The sequence below is a fragment of the Aythya marila genome (genome assembly GCF_965140915.1).
Source record: "Aythya marila genome assembly, chromosome: 8".
NCBI lineage: Eukaryota > Metazoa > Chordata > Aves > Anseriformes > Anatidae > Aythya > Aythya marila.
In genome coordinates this window covers 18,127,442-18,152,211 of record NC_139049.1, presented here as the reverse complement: position 1 = coordinate 18,152,211, position 24,770 = coordinate 18,127,442, and the positions used below count along the sequence as shown (strand labels likewise).

At 41.5% G+C, this 24,770-nt stretch overlaps 2 protein-coding genes across 2 annotated transcripts; one reads left to right on the top strand and one right to left on the bottom strand.

The window, feature by feature from the left end:
* Positions 1-5,922: 5,922 nt before the first annotated feature.
* Positions 5,923-13,454, bottom strand: LOC309880783 (uricase-like; the record flags this gene model as incomplete). The annotated part of the gene is made up of 8 exons (XM_082766048.1): positions 5,923-6,060; positions 6,885-6,968; positions 7,385-7,508; positions 7,976-8,162; positions 11,415-11,493; positions 11,613-11,729; positions 12,461-12,679; positions 13,359-13,454. 8 exons carry the CDS (start codon positions 13,452-13,454, stop codon positions 5,923-5,925), a joined length of 1,044 nt encoding a protein of 347 aa, XP_082622174.1.
* A 951-nt stretch (positions 13,455-14,405) lies between these two features.
* DNASE2B (deoxyribonuclease 2 beta) lies at positions 14,406-24,537 on the top strand. Its single transcript, XM_082765587.1, has 6 exons — positions 14,406-14,561; positions 17,925-18,102; positions 19,313-19,394; positions 20,416-20,577; positions 22,087-22,284; positions 22,839-24,537. The coding sequence occupies exons 1-6, from the start codon at positions 14,449-14,451 to the stop codon at positions 23,186-23,188; spliced, it is 1,083 nt and encodes a 360-aa protein (XP_082621713.1). The 5' UTR covers positions 14,406-14,448; the 3' UTR covers positions 23,189-24,537.
* The last annotated feature ends 233 nt before the right edge of the window (positions 24,538-24,770 follow it).

Below are 24,770 nucleotides of genomic sequence, written 5' to 3'. Positions count from 1 at the left end.
TTTATGAAAAGGATTATGAGAAGCAGCTGCCTCTAGCAGTCTGAAGATCCCTACCGGCCCTTTATTTGTGGAATTATTGTTGGAGAAATACATAATGCTATGTTACTGAAAGATGAACTGAATATTCTCTTTTTCTACATTTGCATTTTTTTTGGGTGTGATTGACTCATTTTGGAGATCTGTGGATGATGTAGAATTGAAAGTAAAAGATGTTTATTCCATTAGGAAGTAAAAATCTTCACTGTACAGCTGGGAGGGCTCATTCAGTGATTACTGAGTACTCCGCTTTCCTTTTAATGCATTTTACTGTGCAAATGAATTAGATTCAAAAACATCCAGATTGTACTTCTCTTTTGATCAGCACTGCTAACTTGTTCATACAAGTAGAGGCATAACAGAAAGCTCACTTCAGGCATGAAAGGCAATTTGGAGGATGTTACTTGGAATTGTACTTTATTTATTTATTTATTTATTTATTTATTACTGTCCCTGATCTTTATTATAGTTTCCTACTGTTCTCTGAGCTTTCCAATGCTGCCATTCCCTTTGTGCAGGTGACTGTCCTGTTTTTTTTTTTTTTTGTTACGTTCTCCTTGCTGTTTCTGGGAGAGAAAAAAGCTTTTAAAAAGAGAATGGAGGGTCTGAAAGAAGAAGTCAAAGCCAGATTATTTTTAGCTACCATTCCTCTTGCCGAAAACACAGCTGCTGTTGAAATGGGGAAGCAGCTGATGGGCGTTGCTGGATACCCTGTCAATACTGCAGTTCTAATAGTGGCAGAGCTGTGCAGAAGTCCAGTTTAAAAGTCAATGCTGTGCTTTGGTGGTGGTTAAGCTGCTAGGTGTCTGTCTGCTCAGCTGATACTGGATGTGAGAGTGATAGTGGTCTCAATGCTGCAGGTCTCCTTGCTTTCACACTGAGCAATTTAGAATATGTCCTCCCTCTGGTAGAGGCAGCTCAAAGGAGTAAAGCAGCAGTCAGCTCCCTTACCCTACTGCCAGCCAGCAGAGGAACAGAGACGTGCTGCAGCTGAGGTCCTCCTGTTTACTGTCCTGCCTCTTGACCATTTTCTTTTCTGAAGCTGTACGTGCACAGTGCATAGGTCGTTCTCTTTGCACCCAGGGACCGCACAAAGTACCACACACCGTGTGTAAGACAACTGCCAGCAAAGCATGAAGGCTGTGCATGGGCCCGTCCGCCCAGGTCACTTTCTCAGTCCAGAGAAAACAGTTCTGCCTGCTGATCTCTCCTATCTTTGTGTTCAATTGTTCCCTTTAAAACAGTTTGTTCTAATGTGTTCTGCTTTGTTTTTATCAGTTAGTACGAATTCTCTTTTCTTACAATTACAGGACAAGGCTCAGCAGCTGTAGCGAAGGGAGTAGCTACCCATGCGTCACTCCTGCTATGAATGGCCCAGGCAAAATGTCACCTTAGGCCCTTGCTGTCAGCAGTTACTTGCTGAATGACCTCTTCTCTCCCTTTCCTGCTTTTTCAGTGTATTCACTTTCTACCACGCCCCTTACCAGCTTCTCTTTTCAAAAATCAGCATTTAATTGGTCTGTTACCTGTAATGCTCTATCTCCATATACTGTGTTATTAAAGCAAACAATCACAGTTATTTGAAAAGCAGAGGGTCCTACTTTATGTGAATTAAGGGAAACTACAACCTTATTTCTCATTTTCTTATGCCAATATTTATAATTATTGAAAATTTGAAGGTTGAGACTGAGCAGAAGCAGGAAAACATCTCCCTTTGACTCCTTTCCTGTTCTTTACTTCCAAGTCAAAACAGCAGTTCCTTCCCTTCCAGGAATGGATTTTGGCTCAAAAGTGATGTATGAAGTAAATTGGCTCTAAGTGTGCATGTGAAGAGTGTAACCGTACGTGGCTCAGCAGGAAGCAGGATGAACAGAGCAGTTATTGAGGAGGGTCTGCTCTACTCTCACCTCCACCTTGGGGACGATTGCAAAGGATTGTCTTTGTCCTTCTAGCAGAACAAGAGGACTTGGTGCTTGGGGACGTCAGCCTGGAGAGCCCATCCTTGTTGTACTCCATCTCGCTGGAGGCCTCCACTCACCTTCACATCTGCGTATACCCTGAAGTTGCTCAGTTGCAACAGCAGCTTCCCCTAGGGGCTTGCAGAGGGCAGTGGCTGTCATTAGCTCATGTGCAGTCTCCATGGGAATAATGGGCAGGCAGATTTAACAAGTAGCTTTAATTTGTGTTGAGAAATGCTGTGTTCTTTAAATATACTAATGTAACAATGTCATTAAGCCCATTTTTTGCTTAGCCCTTATAATTAGGGAATTGTTGGATTTAGTGATGTTTGGATCCCAGCTGTATGTTCAGTTTCCTCCCAGAATAACATTAGCTAGTAGACACTGTAAAGTTGGAGAACATGACTAACATCAAGCACCTGGAGAGCCTGAGGGGGCCACCACAATGACTGTAAGCAGCCCTTAATCTCCATGTGAGAGTTTCATCACTATTGAAGGTTGCTGGTGAGTACTGGAGACCACTGTTGTGTTTATGTGCTGCACGCACGAGTTATCTTTAATAAAGAAACAATCAGTAGTTGTAGCTGCTGTATCAGCAGTTGATCTGCTGATAAGGCAGCAACAAATGCCTTGGATTTGGCAGGCTTGCACTCATCTCATGATGTTCTCTTCACCTTTTCAACTGATTGCTATAATCCAGCTGCCTCTCTATAAACACTCAGCAATACTCAATATGTTGAGGATGCCCCTGACTTTGCAACAGTTGAAATGTATGAAAAGTGGGGGGAAGGCTCTTCAATGGCACTGGTTTCTGATTAAAATGTAATGTTGCATTGTCTTATACTGCTGGATTGCAGCAGGAGGGAGCAAAGATGAGGCATCATACAGCTGAGTTTGTGTTCCAGCAGGTGGACAAAGCACAGGGACAAGTGTGGAAGTGGGTTTGTGTCAGAATGTAACAACCGTCTTTCACAAGGATACTCGACTTCTACTCCCTACTCCCTTTTGTATAAACACTATGTGCCAGTTTGCCCAGGCCTCTGGAAATATGTGTAACCTAGAAAACTCAGAAATATTGGAGGAGATTTTTCGTTACTTAGATCAGCTCAGTTCAACTTAGAATCAGGGTTCTATACTCCTGGTAAAAAGCAAATTAAAAAATAATAATAGTAATAATAATAATAATAATAAAATAAAGAATAAAAAATAGTAACTGCAATAGTTAATCAAGACCGTCAGGTTTAAATGTGTATTATAAAGCAGTTGGATTGAGTATATAGAGAGAATAAGACAGACAGTGAAAACAGCTAATTTGTACTACCCCTGTCAGTGACATTTCATCTCTGTTTTAGGTACTGGTTAGTAAGTTTTGTTACTGCATTTTATCTTCATGTGACACTGCTTAAGCATGGAACATGACCAGCAGCTGAGGATTATGGTTGGACTGTCTGGGCATCTGTGAGAATTGAACAGAAAGAGGATGTGAAAGGATCAGATGCTAAAACAATAGGAAGTTGTTTGTGTACTTGAAATGCCCTGTGTCTTGCTAGGAGGCTGAGGGCTGCTCATGGCAGGAACCACACACACAAAATTATCTCAATTAAAACTATGTAAAGTCCATCATGGAGACCAAATGTAAAGAAAATAAGAATTTGGCCAGGGTTCAGGCCCAAGTAGCATGGCTAAGTCCAATTTTCAGGAATGATTTATCCCATTGTGATCTGAATCTATTTGCCATGTGGAAGATTCAGACTCCTTCCGATTGCCCAAGTGCTGACGCTTGAAGGAAAATGCCCACATGCATGACTCAGGTTTGCAGTGCTGGATGAGGCTCTGCTCCTCCTGTCTGCGGAGGTCTATAGAAACCACATTGAAGGAGTGTACATTTGTGCTTGGAGCCACAGAAAAGTCTAAATCAACAACTGGTTGCTTCTTTGCGTCCTCACTCTGCTGTGAATAAAGTTACTACTTTATAAGCCTGCAGATGATACACAAATAGTAATGACAGGCAACCTTCCACCCAGTGCAATATGCTTCTCACCAGGTGGAAAGAAAATGGTTTGTGAACAGCAGAATAACTGGTCTGCTTTGCTTAGAAAGAGGTAAAGATTGAAATGTTCAGTAAGATCTTTTTTTCCTTATGTTTTTAACAATTGCTAGTGAGAACAATACTGGTCACTTTTTGAGGCAAAATTGTCAGAACTAAAATGTTATTCTGTATGATGTTTGCCTGTATGTACAAGTAGGAAATGTTTTAATTTCTTATTTGGTAAAGAGTCAAATAGTCAAATACTAGTTTGGTTTTTGATATTGCTCTTTATTTGCCCTTGAAAGATACATTAATAAATTATAAGCACCTAAAAATAGCAGAAGTAGCAAGCCATAAGCCCAGAAAGACAATACAACACACGCTGAACAAGGTAAGAAAGAATATCCCCAGTAAAACTTAGTAGTGTCATAAATGAAACTTTGAGAATCAACTAGCGACCAGAGCCTAACAGATCACAGAATCATAGAATGGCTTGGGTTGGAGACGACCTTAAAGATCACCTAGCTCCAACCCCCCTGCCATGTGCAAGGACAGCTCCCACTAGATCAGGTTGGCCAAGGCCCCATCCAGCCTGGCCTTGAGGACTTCCAGGGACGGGGCATCCACGGCTTCTATGGGCAAATCTGGGACTGATTCACTCTGTGGTATCATTTTCCTGTTGTGTTTAAGAAGTTACAACAGGACTCTGAACAGTGCCTTCCATTTGTCTGTTATGTCCTGCTCACCAAGGCAAGTTCCTCTCTTGGAACATGGTGCAGGACATGTTCTTCATTTTCAGTGACTGTGAGTTGTACCAGTTGTACCCAGAGGAATGCTGCAGGTCTAAACTGAGAAGGCACAAAGGCAACCAAATTGCAGTTTTTGGAAATAACTTTGGGCACTTCCCATTGGATTTACACTCTGTCACATGGAGTTCTGTCACAATGACACTCAGAGAAAATGAGGGCAGCAGTCAGAAGCTGTTAGAAGTTGAGCAGGATTCCTGTTGCAAGTGAGGCAGTTTGTGAGATGAAAACTGCTGGTCTTGTAGTTTTATCTTAATGTTCAAAGCTATGACTTGGGTAACTAAAGTAAGATATGCATTGTCTTTCTATCTCCCTGCCCCTCCCAGAAATAATACGGTTACTTAGGTTGATTTCTGCCTGCTCAAAAGTCATGGTGAGATTAATAAACCTAAGAAAACTATTTAATTAAAATTACAGAGATAGCCCAAAACCACAGACACCTCAGTGGTTAATATAAAATTAATTATAAAGTAACTGTATAGTCTGATGAATAGCAGCAGCAGCTATGCAGTCAGAACACATGCAGAGAAATTAGTAAACAGCTGTTAACTAGTCATACTGCAAAGAAGATATAATAGATTTTTTTTTTCACTTCCTTCACAAATCAATGTCTGACTGATTCCCCACTCAGTTATTGGGTCAGAACCTCAGCTCTGTAGCACAGTGCAGCATCAAGGGGTCAGGATAGCTTATGGCAATGAAATATCTGGTCTCACACCTGTATATTCATTTTACTGAAGGAACATGAATAAATAGAATATACAGATTTGCTGATTTTGTGTGTCAAAAGCATGTTAAAGATTATCAAATTAATTGTTTCATTAAGAAGTCTGGAAATAGCTGGTTTAAAAATTGACTATAATGTTTCCAGCAGGGATTTTTAAAAGAATTTAGGGGGTTTCAATATGTAAATCACACTGAGATTCAGGGAGAGACTTTGATATCTGAATTTCTGAGGCTTCTTTAGAAATCCCAACATATGAGTTCATAAAGGGAAAAGTAGTCAGCAATGGGAGAGGCCGGTAATGAATACACGTGGATAGGAAAGCCATACTGCAAGTTTATCAGGAATGTGTGAGTGGAGCCGAGAGGTTTAGTTTCCCTGGGATGCTACCAGTCCAAACTGACTTTGCTTCTCATCTCTTAACATGTGGCCTTGAACTTCTAAGAACTTCTTCCGGCCAAGCGTGCAAGCACAAGAGCCATAGGGAGTTTCCACTGGAACCAGAACCTGAGGAGAATGAGTAGAAACACAGGTATCATTCCTGGAACAAGGATGTGCCATTGCCATCATAGCAGAAACTGCAGCTATTGACCCCCTTTCAAAATCATGCCTGGGTCTTTTCCTTCCCTTACAGACATCAATGGTAAATTTTGTTGTTATCTCAAGTGAAAGTGGCTCTGTAATGTCCACCCAAAAGAGGACAAAGGTAGGACAGGATGGCAGGAGAATCACAGGAATTTGGGAGGGACACTAGAGTCTAAACAGACTATAAACTGTTGGTCGGTCAAAATGGCAACTGCAAAATGGAATAACCCAGTTTCTGTCATGCAAGGATAACAGACTTTTGGCTTGACCCAGCTGACAGCTAGAGCAGCTGTGGAGGGAGGGGCAAATACATCACAGCTGTTCCATCTCTCACCCTCTGCCTGGTCCCAGGCTTATACCTTGTCCACTGTTGGACCTGGTTGCTTTGACTCCAAATGGCTGCAGAACAATCTTTTCACTGCTCTCTTACAGTGTTGGTCTTCTGTCACCTAGAGGTAAAGCCTATGGCCTTAGCTAACCTAGTATTTCTGCTACAAACCCCAGTGATCTCCAAAGCTCTCCCCTGTGCTCATTTATTTCTTATCAGGAACATAAGAAGGCAATCATCCTTCTGCTATAATTAGTGTAGATTTCCTTTGGAGGTAGGGTGGAGCCTTCACTGGGGCTGGAGGAGAAAGTTTGTTCACTTTGGCTGTTCTTTTGCATTAAAGTATAGCTATTGCTATACTTTAAGGCTGGGAGTTTATAGAGAATCCAGGTAAGTTGTGTTTGGAGCATTTACTTACTTCTTTGTCATTGGTCAAGCCTAGATTCTTCATGTCTACCACATTGTAAAACGTGTTGTTCAAGATGACTTCTATGACCTGTACCTGAAACCAGGAAAACAGGGCAATGAACTAACACACTTTCTCAGCCAACAGCCTACCAACATTTTCCCTCAGTGCGAGGAAAAACAGAGCAACACCTCCCTTCACAAAAATATGTACAGTTGATAAAATGCAATACATTGAACATGTAGCCAATCTGAGAGCACTCCTTTCACTTTTGCTCATGTCCTGCCGAGCACTGAGTGATATTCTCCTCCATTATGTTCATGGCTGATAAGAAGCAGTGCTCAGGACTGAACTTGTGAGTGCACTTATGGTTTTTCAGACCATCAAGCCGTACACCACCAGTTTCCAGTCTTAGAACTGCCAGTGGAGATGGGTTCATTTGGGTCTTCTTAGAGGACCAATTGATGTTCACTATTGTTAAAGTAAAACATCAGCAGGAGGAAAGAAGTTACCTGTGACACTTTGGAAAGGACGCACATCTGGATAGAGTTGACAGTCTTCTGGTAAGAGGGTGAATACTCCCCACGGTCAGGTGGCCCTGAAAAGGCCTCAAGGATACATTCCCGGACTTTGTTCCTAGAGGTAACACAGGTTCTTACAAAATCTTTGTCTAGATCCATCATGTTTTACTGTGCTTATTTTATTTCTACTTTTCCCTGTCTTTTCTGACAAATAGATGGCATGTGAGATTTCATGGAAGAACAATGTCCTGTCTCCTCCAAACTCCCTCTCCCCAAGTCTATATTTCATCAGCAAATGTTCTGTTAAAATTATCTAACAAATGAGTTACAAATTTGTTCTCCTGAAGTGTTCTGTATTGAACTACAAACTGTCCATTTAAATGCTGTTGGCTGATGCACCATCAGGGAGAGAAGTTGATTTACCCCCAAGGCTTGCCTTTCGCCCCCAGCACTGAGTGCTTAGAGCCTCTACTGAGATCTGTGCTCAGCAACTGCAGGTCTGGCCCTTACACTTGCTGTGCTGTACAGAGGAACTTTGAGATCATAGATTGGGTGGTAAATATTATTTGATTTGACATATACCATATGCAATCGAAGTCAAAGTCTCTGCATTCGCCATATGACCATTTGCAGAAGAGCTCTCCACATAAAATCCTGTCATGCCTTTCAGGTAGCGTGGTGTGTTCATTCTTATAGAAGCCTTCAAATCCAGACTGTGTTGTCTTCATAAGTTTCAGATCTTTAATTCCAGCAAAAACAACCAGAGGACCTGTGAACCAAAAATACATGATAGTGTGAGCCCTTTTCAGGTGGACAGAAAGGATTTCTGGATGTGCACTTGCAGCAGCAGCTTTAGGACCATCAAGCAGCAACTCCAACACTCATGCTTCTTCTGTAAGTCTAGCTACTTTTAAAAATTATTTTCTGCACACTGATGTTATCAGAAAGTTAGGAAATAAGATAGAAACCACTGAAAGCAGAGCTCAATCTAGAAAGAAGAGAATCTATCAAGTGATCTGCAATGTCAGTCACAGAGAGTTTAGGACACCCCTTACCTCACTTCCTTGGAGCTGGGACATGCATTGGGTTGGCTCTCACTGGTGTCACTTCAGAGACCACTAATTGCTTGAAAGTGAAACGAAATAGGCTACTGGTGCTGTGGTACATAGAAGAGGTAAGGTGGAACTTTTCTAATAATGTGTAGAGTGTAGAAACGCTGTAACAAGACTGGGAGCCTCAGCCAGAAATTCACTTTACATATCTGTCCTGTTGTTAGTTTTGCATCCATTAGAACAAGAGGGCAAGGAGCCAATGCAAATGCGCAAAGTTCAGCTAATTAGCAGGAACTGGCACTGATACAAATGCCACCCACAGGTTCAAACTGACAGTGTTTTTGCTCTTAGACACTATTTATAAAATGTGCCGTTGCAGATCATTGCTGTATGGGTGGATTATCATTTTCTAAAGACCAGACAGTTGTGTCCTGAACATTTTCTTCCATCCTTTTGGATGGAAGCTATAAAACTTCAATTGGTCAATCACTTAGATTACACCAAACTGATAACTGAAAATTTCACTGACCAGACCCGCCAAAAAAGCAGATTCAGAAAGGAGAAACTTTACTCCACACAGGCTTATCCGGAGTCTGCATAGATGCTCAGTGGCTGAAGCCCATGCTGCTGCTTTGTTCTGCTAGTGGTACTCATGCTAGCTAGTCCAAAATTACTCCTTGAATAAGCCTGGCTGTAGTAATCCTGCCTTTGACACACCTTGTCTTTAAACTGTATCTTTGCAGGAAGTCATATTAGAAATAATTCCACTGTGATGGATATTCCCAAATGACGTGATTGTTTAGAGTATTTTTTTTTTCATACATTCTCACTGGATATGATTAGAACTATATTTCATCTATTTATTTTCTTGTTTAAATTCATTATTGTTTTTGTTTGTTTGTTTTTGAATGAGTCCAAAGAAATGTACTATTATTTTGGCTACTTTCCCATGTTATTTACTAAAGCTTAAGATTTATCTTATCTGTCCAATGTTCTTGGACAGGTTATTCTGGATTTTGTTCAGATCTTGATGAATTCATAGCTTAGATATAAAATAGTAATACATGGGTATTAAAGTAGTGCAGATACTATCAGTGAACCTTGAAATATATTTATCTCCTATTCAAATGCATAGTCTTGTTTGAAAGAGCTGCTTGCAATGCATGATTGCTGGCTGGCTATCTAGCTGTCTGTCTGGATCTTACACTGAAGAAATATAATGCCTAGGAAAAGCTTTCAAATTAGTGAACAGCCCACCTTGTGCGTTCAGTATGTTTTGTGCTTATGCTGTCTTTTCAATAGTCTAAGGGCAACTCCATTAAATTACTTATGATGTTTTCAGTTTCTGAAAAACTCTGAGCCTCTTATCAGTTGATATACTGGGGGGGGGGGGGGGGGGGGGAGGCTGTAATTCTATTAAGTCTCACCAGGTTTCTTTTAATGATGAGTAAGGTTTTGAAACATAGGATTAACTCAGAAATACATTTCTGTGTCTGTCTGCTAGGTGCATAGGAGGATGCTAAAGATAGACAAGGTTCTCCTATAAGAAAAATAAAAGGGATTTGAAAATCCTCTCTTTGATTATTGTTCACCCAAGCACGGAATCATAAAGAAATAGATGAAAGGCTATATGAACTGAAGGCTAAGAAGGAAAGGCAGTGTCTTCAGAAAGCCTCAGTGAAGGCTTCTTGTTTACATAGAACCTGGAATTGCAAAATTTCATACTGAATTATCAGGATGATTAAAAATTTAGGTTCAATCTGTACATTAGGAGTAGATGTTCTTCAAGAAAGTGTAAACTCCTATTCTTTGTCTTTTTTTTTTTTTTTTTTTTTGAGAGGGGGGGCTCTTTCTTAACATTTTCCAGAAGCCAAAAGGAATTATATTGAGGCTGCCAAAAATACAGAAGTAGTCAATGTTACTATGAACATTAAAACTGATTGTTCCAAAAGACATTGGGCTCTTTCTTCTCTTTCAGCAGGAACGTGGGGACAATGCTGACCTGAACTTTTCAGAACCTGTGTCCAAGCTGCAAACAAAACTGGTCCTGCCACTGGTCCTAATGCTGACATGTTAGGAAAATAAGGAGAGAGGGTAGGATAGGGAATACCTCTAAGTTACTGCCCTAAGACAGATCTGACAGTAATTAGGACAGTAATAGAATCTGAACTAATGCCTAAAAACTCCGAACGCATTGTGTGAAACAATGTGGTGGACTCAGCTCTGTTCCCAGAGGTCTGATGGATGTTATATGAAACACCAAGGCCAAGAGATTGAACTGATGCTTTTGTTGTGAAGCATAGCGAGAAGAGAGATTTTTTTACATTCATTCTGGAATGGCAAGGCATCCAACAGCCCAAAACTCTTAGTGAAATTAAATGGTGCTTTTTCTGTCATGGTGTGCAAAAACAGTAAGTATGCTCTGAAGTGTCATGTGAAAAACAGTTTGCACATAGACCTGAATGCCTATGATGTTCAGGCCAGCCTGACTTGCAGCAATGAAACTGCATCTTTAGAAATAAAAGCAAAGCATGTTGACAGGGTTTTGAAAATGACTGCTAACTAGGCAATTGTCCTATGGTAAGGTGGCTTTGTGATGTATTTCTCTATAGGGTAATGATAATAATGAAACTTGAGAATACAGTATAATGTTAAAAAGTAAGCAGGGCATTCTCAGAAGGCTATTAACTCCATGACAATATGTAACAGTTGTGGTGAATGTGCCATTGTAACCAGTAAGTGTTTAGGGCACACATACAGATGTAAACTATATTGGATTTTCAGCCTTGTCTCAGAGATCAAGGACTGCAAGATTAGACCATAAAAGTACTCTTCGGTTTAGGCCTTTAGAGAGGTTTGGCTGTGCTGTAAGCCCTGTAATAGCTTTTGCTCTCTCTAAAGCCATCTTTATCTGTCATCAGCAGAAATATTTACAGAGAAATAGGGGAAGCTACAGAGTCTTTTCTCACCATTCCGGCACTGCTCAGCTTCACAAAAGCGAATCCCATCAGGAACACATATAAACGAGTGGATGTGGGGAACGCCGTTCTACAATTCAGAGCAGACATGTAAGTGCAGCAAACAACACCTTAACTGGGAAACAGGAGCTAAGAGAGTAAGGACTAGCTCCAGACTGAACCAAGTGAATGCATTAGTATTTCAGATACCTCGTGTAGACGTTGCCATGGAACTTCCTGAACGTAGGTTTTGACGTAGGCCACTTGGCAAAACGTTGTCATGAAGTGTTTGCAGATATCTATAGCAAATTGTTCTAAAGTTGGGATCTAAGGCAGCAAAGAATATTATTAGAATGAAGCAATTACCTCATCTACAAAAGTAGATTGTTCTAATTATAAATATTTGGGAAGGATCAATGTTGTTAAAAATACAGATTTCTTTAGATTCTGGCTGTGCACACAGTGAGGCTAGTCATTTGATCAGCTTGCAGCATATGCTGCAAATAGCAGCTACAGATTCATATCCAAAATCTCCCGTTCTGCAGTATAGGGAGCTAGAGCCTCTGGGCTGAGGAACAGCTACAGAAGCCTTAGGCTTCGAGGATGTAATATTGAAATAATCATAGTGATGCTCTGGCTCAGCTTTGCAGGCTAAAGATAGGATTTCATTACTGAGAGAGAGAACTTGATCTGCAGATTGTCCTTACAATAGAGGAACTGAGCAAGGGAATTCGGTTCTCAAACCCAGGAGACCAAGCCATTTTCATCACTGTGGTTAATCAGATGTGAAAGGTTTCTATGTTCTAAAGTTAAAATAACTAAAATAATAACTAAAATTGTTAGACCAGGAGGAAGGGCGTCAGTAACCCCTGTATGCAGGATGAGCACTAGAGGAGGAAAATTCTCTCCCAAATCTTTGATGGTGATTTTAGTGCCAACCTGATGTGGAGATGGGGGAGAGATTCTTCTGATTCATTTTGAAAATAAAAAGTCAGCATAATAAATGCTTCCAAATGAAGTGATAAAAAAAGCAAGGCTAGTTAAAAAATAAAAGATACCCCATTTTTTTTGGCCAACACCAGGACGATATTCTTTATGGTGTCTGTAGGTATCACAAAGGAGTTGTTTCCATCCAGGTACTCATGAGCAGAAGTCAGACGGAGGTGGGTGCACACTTCTACTTCTTTAACGAAGTGCTTCTTCCCTTCTCTATGGAGGCGAAGGAACTTAATTGTGTTTTTGCCATATTCACAGTTGAGGACTTCTATATCCTTAATCTGCGGAGAAAACATGTTACAGTCATGAAAGAACTCAGCAGAAGCATCAGTTACCATTAGTTAGTGAAACATAAACAACACTTATTGTTTTATTTCTGTGGTTACCTGTGGTAATGTAAATATTTGTTACAAATCACCAAGTCCTGATACGAAGAAAAAATGTTTTAAGAAGATGTCATTACAAGTCATAGCTGTGATGGAATTTAAAACTTTTATTGGGGGGCAGACCATTTAACACAAGTAGCAGTGAACAATTCTCTCTCTTTCATCGCCTTTGGATTAGTCCTGGCTGTGGCCCTTCACTGAGTCTTCCCCATCATCTCTTCCTGAGGCAGGGGTATCCCCATCTGTTGGGTCTGTGTGCCCCACCACCGTCCCATCGGCAGTGCTCACCTTCCTTGGCACAGCTCCTGTTTTCCCCAGCCACACTAACAGCTGCCCACTGCCCCCCCCCCAGCATGCGATGCACCAGGCAGGGGCGTCAAAGTGGTGTTTTGGTGAGGAAAGGTTGCTTTGTAAGCAGGCACAAGTCCCGAACAGAAGATGAAAACAGGTGTGATGTTCCTGGTGGGTTTTTGTTTTCTATTACCCTATCTGTGCACATTGAGGTTCCCCAGAGAAAGAAGGAAAGAAAGGCCAAACTGGGCTGGTTGAAAGTATTTTGTTGCATGTAGTTTACAGCCCTGATTGCTCCTGAAATGGAACAGAAGCAAGTCTGAGCAGCAAAATTCAGCTCTTGATTCACAACTCCAAAATCTTCGCTTTCTGGGATCATTGTTTTGGTTTGCATTAAGCCCTAATTACTTTTATCCTGCTTTGGTCAAACACAGCCCAACTTGCACAGCTATTATGGTGCTGGAGGCACTGCAACAGACAAAAATACTGGGGAGCTTGTGGGGATTTCTTTTATGCTAAAATACCTAGCACTTATTGCACTAGACTTTCCCTGAGGCTGAAATATCTTGTACCTGATATTAATTTATTTCAGTGTAAGTATAATGGGGAGGGAAAAAAATAATATTTTCAACACTAAAATATAAATTGAAACTTTTTATTCATGACTTGCTGAAAACATTATCAGATGTAAAATAGCTCAATTCAGACTTGTTTGTTCCTAAGAGAAATGCTAATGTGTTTAAAAGAAAATTAATATATATATATTATCTAATTGTAAGTAAATCACTGTGGATCAGAGTCTTTTTCTTGCTGTTGGTTTCTGCAGGCTCAATTCCCACAGGCAAAATAAGGCTCCCCATTAGCAAAATCAGGAAAGAGGGGCTCAGCACTGCACTGGGAACCCACTTTGCAGGAATGGTGCAAAGTCTGAGCTCACTGCATGGGCTGGATGGAAAAAATAGAGAGGTGAAAGCTGTTTTGGTTTGCTTGTCTGAAAACTGAGGTTTTTCATGTCGTTGTAAAAAAAATAAAAATAAAAAAAATGCTTTCCTTTTTAATGCTTTCATAAAGCATTAAAAAAGAAAAAAAAAAAAGTCTGTAGTATCTGCAGCTTGCTTTGAAAGCAGACTACCTAACGTGTTTTAAATATTCAAAATAATTCCTCTGAAGATGCAGCTGTAATTTTTCTCAAAAGTAAAATCTGACAAATGTCATTTTGCCATTTTGTTGCCCAGATTGATCTGGGGAAGCTGCCAGCCGCTCCCTGTGGGTGTTCACCACACAGCAGCCAGGGCCGGTGGCTGAGGAAACAACGGCCAACTTCTGCTTTTAGTCTCTGCCCCACGCTCACACTGTGCAGCTGAGGCACCAAGATGACCGTGGGGTCTGCATGGTGTAGCCCTGCTGTGCTGCTGCTGCTCTCTTCCCCGTCACTATGGGCAGCGCAAATTTCTTGCAGAAATGAAGATGGGGAGGCAGTCGATTGGTAAGTAAATGCCGCTCATGGGAGGAATGTTGGATGAGTAAATAACACCTAAGATTACTCTGCATGAAGTAGGTGGGTCGCTGGGAAGTAACACATAGCAATCACTGGTTTAATCCTGTTTGCCTGTGAGTAGTAGCTGAATTTTGCATTTGGAAAACCTAGGGTAAATTATTGAAAGGTGATTTCATTCCACAGAACCAACCACGCTGCTGCATTATGAGTAACTGCAAAATAATGACAGGTTTACGCAGCGTTTGTGTCTGATGATCAAAGCCAGCCTAACCTGTGTTCGAATGCCAAGGCTGCGACTGCCTGCAGCAGCCCCCACGGCGCCGGGTCGCAGCAAGGGCTCCTGCACAGGGCCTCGCTGCCTGCAGGAACCTGTCTGGGGGGAAATGTCTGCATCCTGCCATGAACCTTGCTGCCCATCCCCAACCAGCAGCGTGGCAGGATTTGTCCCCTCGCTGTGGCTGTGGAGGGGGAGCCGAGGCCGGGCTGCCTCTGGCAGCGATGCAGGAGAGGTGCGAGGAGCGTGGGTGGATGTGGTGGTGTGGGAAAGCGCCGTCTGGTAGCATCGCGCTGCCAGCACCCAGCCCGGGTTTGGGTGCTAAATGATTAATTGGATTAATGCACTTTGAAGATGAAAGATGCAAAGTGTAATTACATAATAGGCAACCTAGGTTTAAAAAGTGAAACGAGGCCTCTTAAAAAAAAATAATATATATATATATAAAAAAAAAAAGAGTACTGAAGCATCTCAAAGATAAATATCAACCAATTTAAAGAGTCTCACTGAACAGCGATTAGTTTGTATACAAGCAATAAAGGAGCAGGTGCTGTTCCTGTAACAACAGAAGGGTGTCCCTCATCCCTCCCCTCATGCACAGAGCTGGCTGCAGGCAGGCCAGGGCCATCACGGCCACCAGGCCCACGCCGCACTGTGTCGGCTCAGCATCAAGCGTCCAAGGGTCCAGCCCGGCCCTGTCAGCCCTCACCCTTGCCAAGGCACATCCAGATCATGTCATTTTTCAGAAATCAATCCCTTAGGTGGTGCTGCCAGGCAAAAACTCGGTGATAAGAGAAGTTTAATTTATCTGCAAAGTGTAATTATTCCTTGCAGAATGAGTCTGCATGTGCTAAAGCTATAAAACAAACAAAAAGCAATGAACTGCCAATAACAAAATACAGGCAGTTCCTGAGGGATTCCAGGTCTCCTGAAGGGCCTGGTGCAGGCACTGGTTGCTTCTGACAGGCATAGCAGGGAAGATGGGGGGGATTTTCTTTCAAATGTGCCATGATCCAAAGGAAGAGAAACTTATCTGTCAGCATGGGTCATGCTAGCTTATTGACAAGAAATAGTGAACTTTTGCCTCATTCTGGATTCAGTTGCTATGAAGCTGATTGAAGAAGCAGAACTGAAACTGCTGAGAAAAGCTTCCTCTTAACCAAAAGATGTTGATGCCCTTTTATTGGAGGGAAAAATAAAAAAATAAAAAAATGTGATTACTTCTAGTGCCTTAGTGTTCAGACACAAGCTAACACTGTGACCGTGCTAATTGGATTCCTGAAATTAATGCCTTTGCTTTTCCTCAGTTCTCAGCAAAGTAACTTTCAGTCCACTCCCACAAATACTTTAGCCACTTAAGCCCTTGGGAAACTTCCCCTGTGCAAAATAGCAGTGAAGACTTTTATACAGTTTAAATTGCTAATGCACTCAACTGGCTTTCTGTGCAGGTCCAAAACATTTATCTCCTGGGAATCAGCAGGCAATTCACTGATAACTCAGCTACAAGCATTCCCTCCAGCACATCTGCTAACGCGTGTTTGTCAGCTGCAAGGCTGTAAACACTGGCAGAGCATAAACCTCCCAGCACATTTCAAAGCAGTTTGGAAATGCTTCAGATATTAATTCTTGGCTCAGCTCCTACTCTTATAACTACTACTACTACTACTACTACTTGTCTTTCCAAATCTTCGTTGCAAATAAAGGGATTGTTGCAGCTCCTGGTGCAGGGAATGCTCTCACCAGACCTCCCATACAAATCACTTCCTTGTCTTCTCTAGAATCTGTCATCAGCTACAATTTGTCCTGAGAGATTTAAGGAGCATCACTCAGCTAGTGGTGATACAGGTGGATTACCGGGATCACCTCTGTGCTTCCCTTCTTCCTGTACATGTGCCCTTCCCATGGACTAAATGTTCCTCTTTCAAAATGCTTTCCTGGCACTTTAACCTGCTTTCCGAAATGCATTTTTTTTAACCAACCAACCAACTGTAAATTAACTGGGCGAGTCCTACTCCTCCTGACATACATATGGTGTTAAGCAGTCAAGCTGCATTTTTGTTAAGAACCATAGTATCGAAAATAAGGCCACTCAGTTCTTACTATTGACATAAATAACAAATTACTTAAGTACAGCACTCAAGGAAAGTGGCTCGATTAATTACATTGCAGTTAATCCCATGGACTTGTGCACTAGGAAAATCTGTTTACTTCATCAGGGACATTAGTAGGAACTGAACAATTTACCAACAGTATTTAGTACTCTGCAATTTTGAAAAGATTTGTATCTCTGGCTAATTGTAAATATTCAGTTTGCAGCAGTTCCACATGAGTTGGCTATGAAAAGTAGGATTGTAACAACATTATTACATAGTTTCATACTCATTTGTATATATGTATATATGAAAATACTGAGTTGTGTAATTTTATCATTTAGTACTCCATTTAACATAATTAATTTAAATATAAAATTATATTTGTATAGAATAAGAAATTACTGGTAGGAGGTGCCCATGTTGACCAAGGGAATGCCAAACTGACCTTGGGAGCTGAGGTTCAGGCATGTCTCCTGCTGTCTACCAGAACCAGGAGTAACAGGGATTTGGTGGCTATGCAGGGCTCCAGAGGACTTCCCTGAAATCTCTGTCCCTGCACAGGTTTCCCTGGTGTACCTCCCCAATGCTGAGCAGGCAGTTTGTTCACTGAAGTGCCAGGCAGAGCAGATTCAGCCTCGTCTCCTCAGCAGCCTTCTTGCTGAGGGTGAAAACCCCATGACACAAAGCTCTGCTCAAAAAGGTTCACATCCACATTTTCGCCACAGCAAGGGCATTGGTGCAGCAGGGACAAACCAGAGGTAGCTCAAAACCAGCTCTTTTGGGGTACAAATAGCAGCATGGGCACAGCAAGAGGAGCTTGGTGCCAGCTCAGCCTGTGGAAAAGCAGAGTGAAGGTGAGCCTAGCACGGGCATCCCTGTGGTCACCCCAGTCTTCAAACCCTCAGGGTGGGCAGGAGAGACTGACCTACGTATTCAGATAGGGCGGTTTGCAAGAAAAACAAAACTTGTTCCTCTCTGTTGCAGGTTTGCTCTGTACAAGCTGCCAAAATACACCAGAGGAGAGGATGCAGGGCTGGGGCTGCAGTACCTGTACATGGATGCCCTAATGCAGGACTGGCAGCTCGGCAAATACCTCGTCAACATGACGCAGGGCGCGCTGGGACAGACACTGGGGCAGCTCTATGAAGCATATGAGTCTAAGGCAAGTGATGTTTAATTACCATTTTGCTAGTATGTTTACTTGATATTACATGCAAATGAAATGAAACCAGCCAAAAATAAGCACGTAGAGCTATGGCCAGACCTGACTGACTTGATCTGCTAAAATGCATCAAGGTGACTGTGCTGGCAGCTCAGCAGATTATTTGCAGTTTTGGCTACACTTAGAAGTTACCCTAGAAATTTCTAGTCAAGCCTTTCACACACTTGAAGTATGGCCCATCAAGTAAATGAACATTGGTACGTAGACCCTGTGGCTTCTTTTCTGCAATTCCTCTTGAGCAATGGCCGAAGTGGTGAACTGGCTGTCAACAGCCCAGGGCTGGTGGTGACTACCACTGACCTCCATCCTAAGTCCTCCCAGGTGCATGTGTTTCAAGCTCCATCTCTGATCACATTTGGGTTTTGCTGTTCCCCCATTACTGCTTCAGCAGTATTATTTTTTCCAGTCAGAAACCTCATTTATATTTGTATGAAATGATTATAAAATACCACAGGATCTGCCTATGGTTATTTTTTACCATCCACATAGTCTATGTGCTCACATTCTTGGGAGTCTGGGTGTGTCTTTGCATTTCTACTGCGGCTTAGTGGTAGGGTGTCATTAAATTTATATGTAAAAAAGACTCCCAGAAGTCAGTCAAATACTGGCAAACCCCACAACTTTCCTATCCCATGTCATACCATAGTTGCAATACAAACAACCTTTACAAACTCAGTGTTGAGCCACGCTGATGCCATTTTCCTACCCTGCTATCATTGCAAACTGTACACCAGCTGGGGAAAGTTCTCTGTTCAGGAGGAAATAAGGTGTGGCTGTACGCAAATATTTTGAAAAAAAAAAAAAAAAAAGTATTAATCGCTTGTCCTTTGTAAGAACACTTGTCATGGTTATTTTTCCTGAGCAAACATTTTCACAGGATCTGGTAGCTAAATCAGAGACATGCTCAAAGGACGGGCTGTTGCAATGACTGAGAGAACTTCATTTATATTAACTGGAACCCTAATGCTGAGTCTTCAGGTTTATTTTGGTGTAAAGTCTGTGTGGATAATGCCAGCTGACATGGGAGAAGAATGAAGTTCATCATATACACAGAGAACTTCTAAAGTCTTCTGTTCTCAACAAAATTTGTTTGCTTAAATGCTTTCCTCTTACCAAATGTCACGTTTCAGAAATGTGTCTTTCCCTGCAGAGCAACAACACTGCATATGCAATCTATAACGATGAGGTCCCTCATTCAGACTCCACCAGCTGGAAAAGAGGACACACCAAAGGTACAGGGAGAGTCCCCAGCTGCTGTTTCCTCCTTTTTAAAGCTGTGCATAACATCTATTTGTCTTTTTGTCAATCTGCATATCTAAAAATCCTGCCTAAAGCAAAACTGGAGAATGATTTGCATGATGCATGGTTTGATGTATAGTGATATCCGTGGTAGCTTCTGTTCTGGTACTGCTGTGCCTGTGCTCTGTTGAAGAACTCTTAATGATTATGGACCCTTAGTATTCAAGAGTGGAAACTCCTGTCTCTCCTTTCAGCAAGTACAGACCACGTCGTCCTGAGCTGCCTGGCAACAGCAGCACAGGGTGCAAAGGGAGAGGCACCCTACATGACAGAATTGACCTTGAAAGCCTCCCAGATCTCTCTCTGAGGGCAGAATCATGGAAGCACTAAATGTGCAGTGACGGTACAGCATGATTTTAAATAAACAAAACCTCTGTAGAGGTCTAATTGGTCCCTTGAGGAAGCAGGGTTTGCCCAGCCCAGCTCTGGGATGGAGAGGCTTTCCAGGGCTGTGTTTTCAAGCTGCAGAGCCATGGGTGACTACTTCCTGAGCCATCTGCAGCAGGGGAGGTGTACCCCATCTGCCCCAAGCACATTTTGGTCTGGGGAAGAAGGCATAGTGCTGACAGAGTCCATTTTCCCTTATACAGCAATGAAATTAAAGGAAGGGAAAGGAGTAGTGGGTGAAGAGTTGCAGCCATTAAATCATCAGATTTTTCAAAGACAGCATTTGAGCAGATAAAGAAAAAATGTTTTGCAAAGGTATTTTTTCAAAGGAACAGTGATGACAATTGAAGTTAGGCTATGCAGGAGAGAATTAATGCAATTCTAGCACAATATCGGTGTCTTCTACAACCCATTAATATACTCCAGTGCCAGACTGCTGTAGCCATTACCACGCTGAAGCATGGTGTCTGCAGCAGCAAATCCAAAGAAGCACACTGCTGTGATGTCTCAGGGCTTCCCCCCCCCCCCCCCCCCCTTAATTCATTTGCCATAACTTTCTTTTGACAGGATTTCTGCTCTTGGACAAATCACAAGGCTTCTGGGTGATTCACAGTGTGCCTCTGTTCCCTCCCTTCCCTGAGGATGGTTATGGGTACCCAGCGAGTGGGCAGTCCTACGGACAGACAGCCATCTGCATAACCTTCAAATATGACCAGTTCACAGAAATAGGTATGGAAAGCTTCTTCCCAAGAATGCCTTTGCTTCGGTGCACCTCTCTGACTTCTTTCCTTTGGGTTGTGCCTCCAAAACTGATTGCTCTTGTCCTTCATTGTCACACTTGGAAACCAAGTGGGGCCTGGAAGCCGCACCCTTGGCTTTCAGTTCTGTTTATCCAACAATTTCCTGTGGGAATGTGGGAAATTCACTCTTCCACTCTGCCTCCATCCCCCCATGAGGACTATTGGGATAATAATAGTCACAAGAGCATGCTGAGGGTAAAGTCAGCCCATGCATACCACGTGCTTTGGAAATATAAAGGAGGATGGTGAATCATTTTTAACAGTAATAGCTCATTCAGCTGCAATAGTCTGCCATTCTAAAAGTGCAAGGCAATCATTACTTGAGCTGGAGTGGTGGCCTTGACACATCAGAAATACAAAGTACGGAATAAATATTCCCAGATTTCCAAAGGTATTTTTTTGCCACATAAAATACAAATCCTAAAAATAAGAAAAATGAAATTCATATCCGTAAGACTCAGAATTACCTGACACTGGAGTCCTGAAGGCTGACTGTCAAGGGCATTATAAGAAGTCACACGTTACATAACACTTTTCACATTGCTTTTTACTCTTTGCTGAGCTCCAACTCCCAAATCATATTAAATAAATGCGTAAGACTGTGCAAATGTGCAGGCTGGTCACACCACAAAGCCATCAAAACCAAGTTCCTGCTTGCGGAAGCACATCTTTGCATGTGCTTAGGAAAGAAGACAAGAAAATGAGAAGCATACAGTAATGCTTTCCTGCTCTATCCTCCCAGCTTCTGGTAATCTGTGGTTTAAGGATTTCCTAAGCTGGAAAGACTGGAAAGTTCCTAATGGACTCATCTTCATGAACTCATCAGTTGTGGAGCCCATTTGTTCCCTTGCTCCTTACAACATCGGCGGCAAGGACTTTCACAGTTAAATTGCACCGTGTTCAGAGAAGTAGTTTGCAGATTGAATCCCGACTTTGAAAGTCAAGCTTTGTTCTGCATAAAACTCAGCTGGGTTGCTTGGCAGCTCTCCTGTTTGGCTTTGGCTTGGCAAGTGTCACTGACTGGAAACGACTCCTGTAAGCACAGGCTTGAATTCACACATGCTGTCTGAGTGCCATGTGACCGCTCAGAGGCTTGAAGGTGACCATGGAGGGCTGTGGCATGGACTAAGACCACAGACTGGCAGTCCTGCTAAGAACAGGGAGGTACACATGGATAAAAGGGAGCATACTCTCTCAGCCGGATTATGAGATGCTGGGTCAGTCATAACACAAAGCAAATAAACATGTTTGGTTTTGGTTGCTAAAACCAAAGCTACTTTGAGACTGAACTGCTCCAGAGATAACCTGTGAAGATTAAAAAGGATTCAGGTTTTCCTTCCCAGACAGAACTTTACCTTCTTGGTTGCTTTGCTTTAACCTGTTTTCATTTTGCATGTGTTCATTTCTTTGTGTTTTTTCTTTTTTTTTTTTTTTTCAGACCAACAGATGCTGAGCTCTAATCCACAAATCTACAGCTGTTCCCTCCCTAGTGCCTTTCAGGCTGATCTCCCAAATCTGCAAAAGCTCTGTGCACACTCTAGGCTGCCCTCAGCCCCATTGCACCGCCTCTCAAAGCTGCAGTCAGCTCGCGGGGAGGCCTTTCTCCACTTTGTAAAGTCCCACTCATTTGTGGATGGTAAGAAAAACTGCTGTCACCTACCACACATGATCAAGCAAGTAGTAAGCAGTCAGTGTATTCTTTGACAGTATTTACTTTGAAGGGAAAAAAGAAGAATTTCAGTTTCAGAAATAAATGTAATGGAGTACTGGGAATGGTCTTCCATCACAATATTCTGTCAGCTCCACTAAGTGAAAAGCTGTCTGATCGTTCAAATGTTTTAAAATGTACATTAATGGGATTGTCTGAAAATTTCTTTCCAGTTATTTGGCTGTAACAACAAAGGACAAAAATAGGGTTTGAATCATCAGCTTTTTTGTTATGAAGGATTAAAAATTCTTTTTCCTTTCCTTTATTTTTTTCCTCCTGCTGATTATTTGTAACAGGATTTCCAGGAAAAGAAGGGAAAACAGGAATGAACTTCTGAAACAAAAATCGAAATAAGAGAAGGTTGGGGGCAAAATCTCTTCTGGTTCACTTCATGCATTAGAATTAAACAAGCCCAGTTTAGATGATCCTTTCTGATCCCCACTTAAATGAAGGGCTGATTTCTCCCACCCTCTATCCCGCAGATATCTACGTGGCCTGGGTAGCTCAGGAGCTGAAGACTGATTTGCTGGCTGAATCCTGGCAACACTCTGGCCAAAAACTTCCCTCCAACTGCTCTCTGCAGTACCATGTCTACAACATAAATCTCATAGGGACACCACTGAACTCCACCTTCCATTCCATCGAGGATCATTCCAAATGGTCTGTTTCAAAGAAGAATGAAGATCAGTGGACCTGCATTGGAGACCTAAACCGTGCTGTTGAGCAAGCTTGGAGGAGTGGTGGGTTCATGTGCACACAGAATGAACACATCTATAATGCTTTTAGAAATTTGGTAATCCAGTATGAAAGTTGCAATGATGCTTCCACCTAGATATAAATGGACCATTCCTCCCAAACAGCATAGCCCCTTATTACATAAAAAGCATAGGAAATATCTCCCTTAAATCATATTTTCGCTCTGAAGAACAGTCCTGTGAGTTGCCAGATGTGCTAGATCTTCGCATTGTTAGCTATAAAAGCAGCTGGTTTATGGGTAAAACACATCTGTTTTTCTCTCTGCACAGTAATGCCACGGCAAAACATGCTGCTGTCAGTGATGGTGCACAGGGGACCGCAGTGAGTGATGCTGGACGTGGGATGTGAGGAGGAACAAAAACCTGCCTTGCTAGCTAGGTTGTCTGGGCAGTTAACAGGAGAAAAATACCTTAAAATGCTTCAAAATCACCTCCTGTTACATGTGCTGTTGAGATCAATCAGAGCATGTCTGCTGAGTTTGGGAGTAGGCTGGGCTGAATCTTTTAAAGAACAGGCATAATTGGATGCAGACAGGAAGACAAGTAGTCTGTGGACAAGAAGGCTTCATTTTTATGATTAATTTTTAGGGAAGAAATGAGCTTTAAATAATTTGTAACCACTATCTTGGGAGTATTTCTAGTGCTTTTATTCATGTGCAGTAATCATATAAACAAATAAACATGTCCGAATTATGAATGAGTGAAATAAATTAAGAGAGAAAATGGTCTGTTTATGGTCTCTCTCTTCCCTCTATAGCCATTTGTGGTTTATTACAATGTTTTATAGCTGCCAAAGGAAAAATGGAGAAAATTGGGAAAAAAATAAAATAAGAAAATATTTGAAGGAAGATATTATGTCACCTACATTTTCACACTAGGACTAATGCGGCTATTAATTTTCAATACCTGCAGTCTCAGGCTTAGCATTTGAAGTTTGCATGGATTTTTTATAAAGACAGAGCTACCTTACAAGCTCCTGATACATTTTTGGATTCAAATTACAAAAATTTATCTGCTTTTATTATGTTCCTAAGTATATTATAGTATATATATAATAAATATATATTTTTATATGTATTATATATATTGTATATTATATATATATAAATATTATAGGTGTATATCTCACTTGTACTGTTTTTTTTTTCCCAAATTGGTGCTATGAACTCCTGTCTGAAGGTTTGGCTGTCCTGCTAATATTTCTGTGTTTAGCTGTGTTTATAGTCCATACCCCTGACTATCTACATCTTAAAAGGAAGTAGATATAAAGAAATACCCCACAACCACAAGAAGTTGTTGAAGATTTCCTTCTCTTTCCATCATGAAAAATCAACCAAGCAATGAAGTGTTCAAAGTACCAAATAAATTAACATCAGATCACATTTGTTCATACTGCTTGAAGAAATAAAATTATTTAATCTGGCATTGAAGAAATAAAATGACTGTATCTGGCCTGTTTAACAATGGGAATTGTGCAGGAGTGGATTTTTTTATTTAGTTGATCTGAATTGAAGGAAAACCCAATTCTCATAGCTCAGTGAAAATAATGTTTAGATATTTAGATAATTATTAATGATAGATAGTTTAGATATTCTGCATGAGATAAACTTTGTTCTTATCCTTGCACATGAACAAAAAATTGATAAATTTGATTATGTT